Genomic DNA, 12,619 nt, shown 5'->3' on the forward strand with positions numbered 1-12,619 from the left:
ATCATGCTCAGTGTATAAAGTGAGAAGGAGCAAGGGGGGGCATTTGCAGTGATGGTGTTTTTCTTCCAAGTAACCATTACCTGTGGTGGGGCCCTGCTCTCCTGGAGATGGCAGAACACCTGCCTGCCCGTGGGAAGCAGGGAATTTTCTCCTTGCTTGGATTTGGTTAGTGCTTGGCTTTTGCTTTCCATATTAAACTGTCTTGATCTCCACCCATGAATTTTCCAGCTTTTACCCTTCTGATTCTCTCTCCGATCCCACTGGTGGGGGAGTGAAAGAGTGGCTGCGTGGGGATTGGCTGCAGGCTAGGGTTAAACCATGGCAAATGTGGACATAATTTGGTCACTGACCATAAACATAAGGTATTCCATAAACTGGGGGGTAGTGGGGCTCACTGTAACCCAAGTGAGGCAAATTTTTGCATGACCCAAACCAAATTAAGGTGCATGTGCATAAGTGAGTCTGGAGGGATCACTAACCTGGAGTTGGCATGGTCTGGTAAATCCTGGTGTACCAGGAAGACATCATTCCTCAAATATAGAAATGGAATAATTCTGCTGATGTACACAAACTAACAAAGGAGCCTCTCTGGGTGTGTCTGTCCTTACCCAGATAACCTGTTTTGTTTTTTGGTTTTTTTTTCTGAAGCCAAGAGGAGTATTTTTCTTCATCACCCCAATATTCTGTCTGCAGCAGCTGAGAATTGTCTGTGCTTTGAAGTTCCTCATGATGTGGCATTTCCTTTGGTCCATTGAGTCTGGACAACCCATGTGCCCATGTGAGCCCTGCTCTGAGAGTCCTTGGAAGAACAGAAACAGTGGTTACCCCTTGCTTTGCATCCATTGTGGGACTCTGAATGCTTCCATTTAAAAACAAATACAAAGAAATTCAAAATTCTATCCTTTTTACTGAATTCTGGTTGAACTTTTTGCTTTCAGTATGGCTCAGAAAAACTTCTTAATTTTCTTTCTTGCGGAATTGTTATCAATTCTTTGAGGAACGAAGGATGTAGTTTTCAGAGTGACTCTTCTAGTGCTGTATCCTCAGAGCTCGCAGTTTTTAATTTTTTAAGAACTTCCTAAGCCAAGCTTATTTGTTACTGCAAATGCTGTATCTGTTACTGCAAAATACCTCACAGGTACCATTACGTGCACATTCAAGTGTTTTTCCACAAAACTATTGACAAAAAAAGCAAAAGGACACCCCATCTAAAGTGCAAAATTAGTCCAGAAAATATAAGCTAAACCTAAGGGAAGATGCCTTAGAAGCTATAGTGAGTTCCCTTCTTTATCAGTAGCCTCTTCTTTTGCTGGTGCATTTCCCAAGTCCTTGTTACCTTCCTATTGTGGTCCTGGTGCTTCTCCAAAAAAGAACAGCCTTTGAATTTCAGATATTCATAAAATAGATGGGTGACAATAGGATAGCATGGCCTAAACAGCTACCTGTGTTTTACATGTCACCACCTGATTCCCATTTGTTAACGCTGGGAATGCAGCCAATCTGTGGGAATACAGGATTATTTTAATTGCTCTCAGTGGCACAACCAGGTTTTGCCTTTGTGTGCAAAAAATGTGATGGACTTTTGGTCCCCAGGGCTCAGTGCCAGCTGCCAGAGCCTACCTGTTGTCCCAGTGTGTTTCATCCCAGAGCATTTGCAGACAGTGTCTGCCTGGCAGTTATTCCAGTGCCCTGACCTCTCTGCCTCTGCCCTTTCTTTTCCATATTTGCACAATGCTTGCAATTTTAAATGCTCAAGCAAGTGGAACAGACTGCCCAGGAAAGTTAAGGAACCACCGTCCCTGGAAGTGTTGAAAAAACATGCAGATGTGGTTTAGTGGTGGACTTGGCCATGCTGGGCAAATGGTTGGACTCGACCTGGGAGGTCTTTTCTGCCCTCAACGATTCTACTGGCAGTCAGCAGAAGGGGCAGAAGTAGGAGCTCTTCCCACTCAGTAGCATTTCCAGTGGTGATTCCCCAGGGGATGTTAAACCTGTCTCTAGAGTCTAGGTTCTGTGCAATTTTCTCCTTGGAGAAAAACTGGAAAAGCTGATGGATACTCTCCTGTCCTGCATGAATATTTCTGTGAGCACTGTGCTTCAAATTTATTGACTACTCCTTGGATTAATTTGTTCAGCTTTGCCAAGCAGTTGCTATTTCATGGCAGGAAATAAAAGGCAAGAAAAGAAGCTAATTAAGTGGACCTTATGCAAACTCTTTGCTTTGCATAGGAAAGACACTAATTTTTATCCTACCTGTGTGATATACTTTGCCATGGAACAGCAGTTCCTTCAAGTTACATTGACTTCTTAGAGCAAATTATTTTCTCAAAAATCACGTTTGCTATTTGATGGGGTTCCTATCTCATTAGAGAGCCATTCCAATAGAGCAGAGCTGATTTTTACCACCAGCTGCATTGCAAATTCTGGAGTGCTTTGTGAAGTTTCAGTTAGCAAGAAATGTGATTTTAAAGCCTTTAATTTGCATCTACAGGACTGATACTCTTCAGATACTATCTTTTGTTTACCTTTAAGTGCCAAATGCACCTATAAATAAATAAGGCTGGATTTTGACACTGTCTATTGTCAAAATAGGGAACCTTGCCCTAGGAATACATCCATCTAAGTCTGCTAGACTAGACTTATGGAAAAAAAGTCAGAAAAAAGATTTAATGTGGTAGAATTTTGCCTGACTTAATCTACATATTTAGGTAGTCCTTATGTGTATGCAGACAACTTGGAAATGCATGCATCAACTTCTTAGCCAATTTAATGCTCTTGCAAAAGGATTTTTCTGTGCTATTGAGTTTTTACAAAAGCAGATGGGGGAAAAGCTCCCAGTCTTTTGTCCTAATGAGAGTAGCTAGAGGGGAAAAAAATTCCTACATTTGAATTTTTCCAAAATTTTCCATGTCAATTTCCAAGCCAATTATTTCAATTAAAAAAAAAAAATCCATGGGATTGGGAACTTGACATTGTAGTAAGTTTGCCATGCAAAACTTCAAGTTCTTATGCCTTGGAATATGGAAACAGGAGGGTTTCTCAGGGCAGTTTTGCTATGCTTCAAATACTTTTTTTAAATAAAGGTAGGTCTTCAGTCGTTTTCTTAGAAAACTGCTGTTTCTGGATGGTAATTACTAAAAGGAAGGGAAGGAATGCACTGGAATGGAAAAGTGAACCTGTTCAAATATGGACAAGTTAGAGGTGACTGAGCACAGCATTATTACAGTGAAGGTGAAAAGCTGGACTAAGTTGATGGACTCAGAGATGGCAACTGTACTGTATAAAGTACACAGATATACCACAGAATCATGTGGCATTTGATATGATATGGCATTTGATATGAGGTATTTTTTCCATTGGTGTTGTAGGGTGAAGAAGGCTTTCCTGGCTTTCCTGGACTGAAAGGGGACAAAGGAGAAAAAGTAAGTCCAAGTCTTTATTAATTATACTCTAAAAAGTTTAAGAGTTTAAAAAGATGCTGTGGAAGTCTAATGAAAATTGACCCTACTCTAAGCTTTTTGTTTTACCTCTGTATTATATTTTGTTGCATTTTGTGTAAGCAAGGTGGTCAGAAAAGGAGATTGTGATGTTGCACTGTATTTCATCAAGTGCAGCCTAAAGTTTTTAAGCCTATTGATGTTGCCCAGCCACATTTAACAAATGTGTGGAGAGCTCAAAGCCATAAGCTTTGACTAAACTTTGTAAAACTCCAAAATACATAAATGTAATAGAACAGGAACTCAGTGCTAATGCACACAGAAACACTAAAGTCTTTTCAGTATGAGACATGGAAAGCCAAAGATTACTATGCCTTTACTTGCACTGAACATAAATAACTTTTGGACTGTGTTAGCCTTTAGCTGCTTAATGTGTCATCATCTTAAAAAAACCCAAAAATTAATTCCAGTACTGAGCTAATTCTGTTGACTAGTATATACTTTGGACACATTTGTTGGAAATCCCTTAATCAAATCCTCATTTGCAGGAGGAATTTTAGGAAATTAAACTTTTTCCACTTCTTATAAAATAGCAAATGTTCCAGTTCACAAGGCAAGATGCCCTTCCATGTAAGACACAACAAACCTGCCCTGTACAATCACAGCCTACAGTGGCAGCTTGCAGTGCTCTGTTTCTCACTTGAGCCTTTTTTTATAAAACCTAAGACAACTGCACTGCCTAAAACTGCTGCACTGCCTAAAAGTCAAACACTAAGCCAGTTCCTCATTTTGTGTTGATTTGTCTGTTGTTTGTTCCACTCTCCATTTGTTCTTTAAATTGCCAGCAGCAAACTTGCCTTTTCTCCACATTTGCTGCTGTTCCTGTTAGCTGGGGAGCTACCAATCTCATCATACTTAGTTCAATTCATCCTGGTGCATAGGAAGATTTTAAATGGTAAAATTTTGAATTTAAGTGGTATTTGGTTTCCTGTTTCTTTGTTTTCTACACCTTTGCACATTCACAGCTTTGGGACTCACTTCCCAGTGGCCAGGGTCATTCCTGAGGACTGCTTGAGTATATCAAGGCTTTTTTTCTGTTTGCTTTTAGGCTTACTACTTATAGCTTTGCCTAGAGGCTTCTGAGCTTTCCCCGAACACTGTAAAATCAAGGAGGAAAAAATAATTAAAAATGCAATTTTTGAGACAATGAAATGATGAAAAGAGAAGCTAAGAGAAGATTATATGATAATATTAAGATGACTCAGTTGTTATGTCTCTAATTAGCTCCAGAGCTTTTATATTAATTTATTCTTAAATGAGTTAAGTGGACTAGAGTGCCTAGTTCCTCATTAGCAGCTCATCAATCATCCCTAGTGTATTAATGTCAGCAGCAGCTCCTCCAGGAACTGTAAATAATAAATGTTTGTGTTGAAATGTTTCTCCTCATTTCTTATTCTTCTTTAGATGTGCTGCTTGTGTCACTGCATTTGCAGTGGATGTTAATGCTGTGCTGATGATAACTCTGCTGTTGTTACAGGGTTCCCTGGGCTCACCTGGCCCCCCTGGGAGGGATGGAGCAAAAGGAGAAGCTGTAAGCCTTTTTGTTCCTCCCATGTAATCCTGCTTTTCAGTGTGAGGCAGGCAGTGGGCATCAATCTGTCTGGAGTGGAACACATCTGGGGGATTTGTGTGGCTGTTTTAGGAACAGCAGAAACAAATGGCAGGAGGTTAATAGTCCCAAAACTCTCCCTCACATGTTTGCAGCCAAAGCAGCTGTCCTATGGATTAACCATCGCTGGAGGCTCCAGGGCAGCTCTGTTATCATTCATTAAGGAGGGAGAGGGAGCAGTCTGTAGTTTGGGACCTGCTGGTAAATAGCTGCAGCTGCAGAGCCTGGCCACTTGTTTTATGGCTGGCAAGGAGTCCTTGGCTAGCAGAGTCAGCAAAGGTGCAAGGGACCATACTGCTTTCCACAGCAGCCATGGGCTGGAGATTTTGGAACCTTGGTCACAGAAGAAAAGACCTCAAGTCCTCTTGTGCACTGATAAAAACTAAGAGAAGAGGAGGAGGGCATGGTTAGTTCAAGGAAGGATGTAATGTACCAAATAATGTCTGTAAGAGGACTACAGTTGAAACACAATACCACAAATATCTTTTTCAGTATCTCAAAGAAGTGTGTTTTAGAACTTTACATCCTTTCCCCTGCTTGATCACCGTCACTTAGAAATATCTTCAACCTGATGTTGAACCTTCACTAGGCCATTCACTGTCCCTTTGTGGCAGTCATTTGGTAGCGACTGAAGGAGCTTGGGAAAGGATTCTCTGAAAGGCAGATATACACAAAAGGAGTGACACACAGCAAAAAAGTTCTTTTTCTTACATCCTGTTCCTCTCCTCCACGATTGTCATACTTTGGAAAAATTGTGACAATTTTTCAATATTGCTTCCAGAACTGATGCAACTTTACCACATCACACATGGTATGGGATTGGACAGTGTCATACTTGCAGAATTCCTTACAAGATGTGTTTATACACTGCAAGGTGACAATTCAAGAACAAATGCATTATGCTGACTCCAAGAAATCCATCTTTGCATACTGTAATTAGTGCAAGCTGTTCACAACTTGGGGAACTCATTTTTTTACTACTTGGTTGTGTTTTGAGAGTAGATGAAGAACTACTTTCGTTTTCATTCTCTTTCTGCTTCATTTTTGTGAGGAAAACACATTGTAAACTTTCAGATCTCTGTATAATGACACTCTGGACTGTCAGTATTTCTAACTGCATGTACTGACTGTTTTGAGCTATCCTAACATTTATATATAACAGATTTTTGTTTACCAGTGATATTTCTGTTACTTGCAGGGTGAACCAGGACAGCCAGGAGCATTTGGACTGCCTGGGCCAGCAGGTCCAAAGGTAAACTTTCCATTTCTTCTTTACATGGGCAGGCACATTTTTCACTGATTTTCTATGTTTACATGGCTTGAATTACTCCTTGTTGATAACATTTGATATTCTCACTGGTGAATGAAGAAACTCAAAATGCTATTTTCCATCAGGGGTCTGCTAGGTTATCAGCAATTATGCAGAGTGGTAAGAAGAAAAAATAACTTTTGTTCAATCAACAGCGTAGCTGGAGAAGGTGAAGAAGACATGTTTTGAGGCACATAAGCCTTGTGTCATGTCTTCTGTAGCTTTCCCAACTTTCACTAAGATGCTGATAAGAATTATTTCCCCTACTCTATGCCTTGAAAAATAGATAATGTAGAGATTCTATCCTGAATGTTTCTTCCTCGCTTGGGAGCTTCAGTTTTGCACCAGTGAACAGTGCCTGGGTGATCCAGAACTTGAGCCAGTGCTTATATCACTGTGTTTGCTTCAAACAAGGTGCTTCTGAATGCAAATCTGGTGGCACTTAGCTGAGCATCAGAAATGCAAATTTTGAAGCAGCAATCCTTTAACCTTCTTTCAAAGTATCAGTTCTCCTTACCTTGTTCCCTGGTTATTGAGGGGATAAATACCCCTCAGGTAGTTTCAGCCTTGTTGTTATAACACAAAAAGTAGATGGTGACAAGTGTGTTTTAAGGGGAATCACGCACAGCAAATTCAGCTCATCCTGTGAAAGGTGCTGCAAGGACAACAATTTGCCTGAATTAACTTCATTCAGTTCTGTTCCTGTACAAGCCAAATCCTTTGAATATCTCATCTTTCTGGAAAAGCCATTTCTAGTCACCTAAATCTCACACTGAGTTCACTGATGCCATTATCCTCAGATACGAGTTAAGTACCTCAGCACCTTTCCTGCTGTAGCCTTGACTGTCTCTTGGCTCTGTCTGAGAGGACTTGATGAAGCAGGTCATATACAGGTCCTCTGTGTTCCTCAGCTATGCAGGGCCCTGCCTCCAAAATGTCCCTGTGTTTTTGCACAGAGGGAAATGCACCCTCTCCCAAATTCCCATCAGGGGAGTATCAGAACTCATGAGGAGTTTGTAGATTAGCAGAAATACTTGGTATCCATCCCAAGAGTCTCTGTGGAAATCATATTGGCTTCAGCAGGGGATAAATGACACATGCAAAGCAGGGCTGGGCTGAGCTCAGAGGAGGCACACTGAATATTTTGCCCTTAGTAAGATTTGGATCTTGGATGAAATTAACTGAATTTACCACTCACAAATGCTTTTTATCTGCATCTCTCCTATCAAGTAAATAAATATTTTCTTTCTGTCCTCCATGTCTCATATAGTGGAGTTACAAACCAGCAGGCTATATGATGTTTGTGGTATGAACTTCCTCACGCTTGCTTTGCAAAGCTTTTACAAACCAAGCTAAACTGAGGCACCTACATCTTCCTTGAGGTGGACTTGATCCTGCTCCAGATTTCCCACCAGGTTTTTCAGGAACATGCAGTTCAGCCAGTTAATGAGGCAATGAAGAATAGAAGGAGCTCAGATCTATGGACTGGGCAGGAGAGGTGCTGGTGGGGCTGGACCTAAGAACATCTGATTGGACAGTGCCAGGTGCTCAACACATGAGCTTGGCCAACCCCAGCCCCTCACAGTGCCTAAATATAAAATTATTGTGTGTTTTCACAGTGACTTTCATTTACCTCAATGGAGCATTGGCTGTGTACAGTGTCCTTGAGCTGGATTATGGCCTGAGCTATTTTGAGAAATAACCCTGAGTTGCTGACAGGGCTCTAAAATCTAAAATAGGAATCCACATTACTCCTCCCTGTAAAGCCTGAGCACCTTGGCAATGTGGAACAAGGTGTATAAGGATGAGTGGAGTTGGCAATTAGAGAGGTCACATCTCCAATTACTGGTGTAATGATTATTTAGAGTTTTTTGTCAGATCACTTATTTTTGTTATCAGCATCAATATAGCAGCTCTGGGCTCTACCCCAGGCTCCATGGAGAGCAACCTTGCAGTTTGTCTGGTTGGTTGGGTTGTGATCCTTTCTGTCTCAATCCATCTTCATTAGCATTGAGCCAGGCAAGCCCAGTGTGTGCTCAGCAATGATACCTGTGCCCCAGGAAATTCAGCCCCTTTTATCTCCTTGGCTGAGGAGCCTTTTGCTTCAGTGGGAATTGCCAGCACTTTCTTTTAAGAAGTTGTCTTGTACTTTTTACAGACCTCATTAATTGTGTGAAGCTTCCAGTAGCACAGATAAGAGTACTCCAGATTTCTGGTACTGCAATTTCAGTCCAAAGAGTTACAGAAATGGTCACTGAGCCCATTAGGGTTCATGTGTAGGTTACAGGAATTAAATGGCCTCAGTATGTCATCCCTGGTTTTACTGGTTTTGCTTCTCAGTGGTGTCTCTGGGGGAGATTGTTCCTAGCATCTTCAGCATAAAACTGTAGGGTTTGGAGTGGGTTTTTTTCTTTTTCATCAGACTTAGAGGGTAAACTTATTTGTTTCCCAAAAAGGATGTGTGATATTCCTGGCTAAAAGCTGGACACAAAGAAGGGTTATCAAAATCAGCCTTGTGTTGAGGTATTGCAGCTTCTGGTTACAGATGTCATGGTAGTCTGAGATGGCAAGAAATATTCACTGGTCAGTGGGGAAAACTCCCACATAAATATGTGGTACCTCACAGGTTAATTTAAATGGAATAAGTAGGTCCAGAGAAAAAGGACCATATCTCACATTGTTCATTGTACCATGTTATAGCAGCAAAATAAAGTTTGGATTTTTGAGATCAGACCCTTTAGCCTGCAATATCCTGCATCAAATATTCAACCTTTTCCTTCATTTTTCCCCCTGTATCACTAATAAAAGGATAAAGAGGTTTCTTTGTGGTTGTCATTGCTGTGGTACAGACATAGCTATAGCATTCCCATCTGAACTGGCAGTTATCTGCACTTAATAGAGAAAACAGAGGGTGAGGGGAAAAAAAAAAATCAATCCTTTGAAATAAAAAGCATTAGGTAAGAGTTTCATTTTGACAAATTTCCTTCTTGCTTGCTCAAGCTGTCGAAGGTCTCACGCTTCTCTGGTTTACCAGACATGATCTCAGCACAGGCCTTGAATGGGTTCAGCACATTTCATCCAGACAAACCCAGTTTCTCTGTAACTTCTGCTGAGTGTTACATCCACATTTTATGTAACAGGACTGAATTAGATTTCTGCAATTTGGATGTCTTGGAGTGGGACTCTGTTTCTCTTGGGGTTTTGCCTAGACTTTGGTAGTAGTATTTTTCTGCAGGCTGAAGGAGAGATTTAGGTGCATGCCTGCTAGTAGAGGACTTGCAATGCTTCCTGACCTTGCAGGGGTTCTCATTTCTCATCCTGGAGCTATCTTTGCTTGTGCTTGAATCCTACTCTCATTAACCTGACTGGAGAAAAAAAAAAACCTTAGTTCTGCTAATAATTAATTGCAAACACATCTTGCATTTTTAATTTTATTACCTTTTAATATGAAACTTCTATTACTACAAAATCTAGTAATAATTTTTAAATTATTTAGTAATAATATCTTGATCTGTTTTGAAGCCTTATCCATTGCAGCTACCCAATTAGTGTTAGACAGGAGTTAGACAGATGAGAGTGATGGGAAGGGGAAGTGATGTAAGTAAGAAAATAATCACTCAAGCAGGTGATATAAGATGCCAAATCAGCTCTCTAGGTCAACTTGACAGGCCCAGGCTGTCTCTATGGGACAGTTCTGAGGGCTGAGCCTGTTCAGCTAGGGATCCAGATGATTTTCAGGCATTGTAAGACACATAAAGGCACACTGTGAGTACTCTCCATTATGGTGTACATTCTCCAGGGTGAGTCAGTGCACAGTCACCTGAAATACTGATAAAATGTACCTGTTCCTCTTGCATTTTTTCTTACCAGTAAAAATAAACCTTGGAATATCTAGTTCTGTTTCTTTGAATTTACTCTTCAAAATATAGAACATTTTGAAGACTGTGGTCACTTTGCAGCAAGGTATGCCTTTGCTTTGTTCCATTAACAGTGTCCAGGAGACCCAACAGGTGTTGTATGCAACAGCTTACATTGCCAAACCTTCTGAAAAACCCTGTAGAGAAACCTGTATGGGACAGTTTGCCTTTGTAGATTAGGTCTGAAAGCAGAAGTATAAAACTGGCTAATGTCTAAGGGGACAAAGGAAAATATTAGAGTGTCAGTTTGGGTAAGTAGTTGGAGAGTAAGACATGACTCTGAGAGACTCAAGAAGCCTCAATGTGAGCCTAGAAGAGCAACATGCATTTCTAGCTAACTAATTCTATGCTTGGTCTTTTATGTGAAAGTGTTTCTGGTGGTTTACTATATCTCAATTCTTTGCCAGGGATCTGAGGGAAGACAGGGTCCTCCAGGCATTAAAGGCTACGTAGGTGCACCGGTAAGTCATGGCTCTTGTTCAATTTCTAATGCTCTAGAAACTTTCTTTACTTTTTCTGTGTGTTCTGCCCAGATATACTTTTTTTTTTTTTTTATTAAGCAGTTTATAGTCTGTCTGACCACTTATCTACATTATGTCCAAATGGTGAAATTGTCTTGACTTCACTGTTTCTTGTGTCTTTAAATGAGAACAAACCTGTAGCCAGTAGAGAGGTGTCAGCAGAAATTACCTGATTACTGTGATAACTGCTGGTGATTTTGTGATGCTCCCACACTAATGCAATTGCTTTGGTCTGTGATGATGCACCATTTATATGATGTTTGAAAACTTCATCAGAACACCAAGAAAAATACACCCCCTCTCAGCAAGTTTCCAGTCATATTTTGAAAGCTCTCAGGGAATAGCCTTTGGGCTCAGGGGACAAATCTGCATTGACTGAACAGACAGCAAGACAAAAATAAATTAGATTCTATCCACTTAGCACCTCTGTCTTGTTGTCCCAGCTTGGTGAACAGACTTTAAGCCAGTGTTAGAAAGGCTGACTGGATTTTCTGAGATTTTCTGACCCAGATGAGGGTCATCTCCCAGAGGCTGGGGGATGAAAGGATTGTGAGCTGCCCTGCCAAGAAGTACTTGGGGTGCTGGTGGATGAAAAGCTGGACATGAACTGACAGTGTGCACTCAGAGCCCAAAAGCAACATGGGCAGCAGGTGAGGGAAATGGCTCTGCTCATCTGCTCTACTCTGGTGAGACCCTACCTGCAGTGCTGCATCCATCACTGGGGTCCCAGCACAGGAAAGATTAATGGACCTCTGAGAGCAGGTCCAGAACAGGGCCATGGGAATGGCAGGAAGGCTGTAGCACCTCTCCTGTGAGATAAGGCTGAGAGTTGAGGTTGCTCAGTCTGGAGAAGACTCTGAGACCGTAATGTGGCCTTTCAATATTTAAAAGATGCCAAACGTTTTAATAAGCCCTGTTGTGATAGGACAAGGGATAATGGTTTTAAAGTAAAAGGGGTGAGATTTAGATTGGTTATAAGGCAGCAAGTTTTTACTATGAGGATGGTGAAACTCTGCAACAGGATGTCTGGCAAAATGGTGTATGCCTCATTCTTGGAAACATTCAAGGCCACCTTGGACTGGACTCTGAGCAACCTGCTCTAGTATAAATAGCCCTGCCCATTTATATGATTATGTAAATCAACCTGAGGGTCAAATATAACCACACATGGAGCTCTCATTAGCTTGCAGGTAAGACTCCACTTAGTAGGGTAAAGTAAACTTCAGTTTAAATTATTACAGCAAGAAGCACTATAAGCTTTGGCAGTTTTAGAGAGGTCACTACTGTCTGATCATATTTATCTCTCTATAGCTATTAGTTGATTGCTCAGTTTCTACAATAAAGATAAAAATACAAGGTATTTGCTGAGCCAAGGAAAGATGAAATCCTTTTGTGCCCATTGAATCGATTGCCTGTGCTAGTGCCACATCAAACTGAGCTCCAGTAATGTTCCTGGTGTAGCTAGGAGGAGATGAATTATGCAGTCCTGAGGAACACTGGCATTGCATTCACAGCACAAAAATGTGCTGGGCCCCCAGGACAGAGTGCATCTAACCTTTGCCAGTTCTCAAAACTACCTGCTGTCTGTCTGGCTACCACATCCAAACCCACCAAGAATGGGAATTCTTGCTTGTTTATGCGATAGGTTTTCTCATCAGTACTGTCCTTTACCAAAGTTCTCATTGTTTACAAGAAACTTGAAAAATGCAGAGCATTGGTTGTTTTCCAGACCATCTGCATCTGTGGTGTGTTCCCTGTCCCTCCAC

At 41.1% G+C, this 12,619-nt stretch overlaps 1 protein-coding gene across 1 annotated transcript in view; it reads left to right on the plus strand.

The window, feature by feature from the left end:
• The window catches only part of COL22A1 (collagen type XXII alpha 1 chain), a 219,088-nt gene that overhangs the window by 107,004 nt on the left and 99,465 nt on the right, over window positions 1-12,619 (plus strand). Inside the window, exons 13-16 of the mRNA XM_021532468.2 lie at window positions 3,369-3,422; window positions 4,975-5,028; window positions 6,305-6,358; window positions 10,740-10,793. Of these exons, the coding sequence (XP_021388143.2) occupies window positions 3,369-3,422; window positions 4,975-5,028; window positions 6,305-6,358; window positions 10,740-10,793 (216 nt within the window). The remainder of the gene's footprint in view (window positions 1-3,368; window positions 3,423-4,974; window positions 5,029-6,304; window positions 6,359-10,739; window positions 10,794-12,619) is intronic.

The sequence above is a fragment of the Lonchura striata genome, chromosome 1 (assembly GCF_046129695.1).
Source record: "Lonchura striata isolate bLonStr1 chromosome 1, bLonStr1.mat, whole genome shotgun sequence".
NCBI classification, from domain to species: Eukaryota; Metazoa; Chordata; class Aves; order Passeriformes; family Estrildidae; genus Lonchura; species Lonchura striata.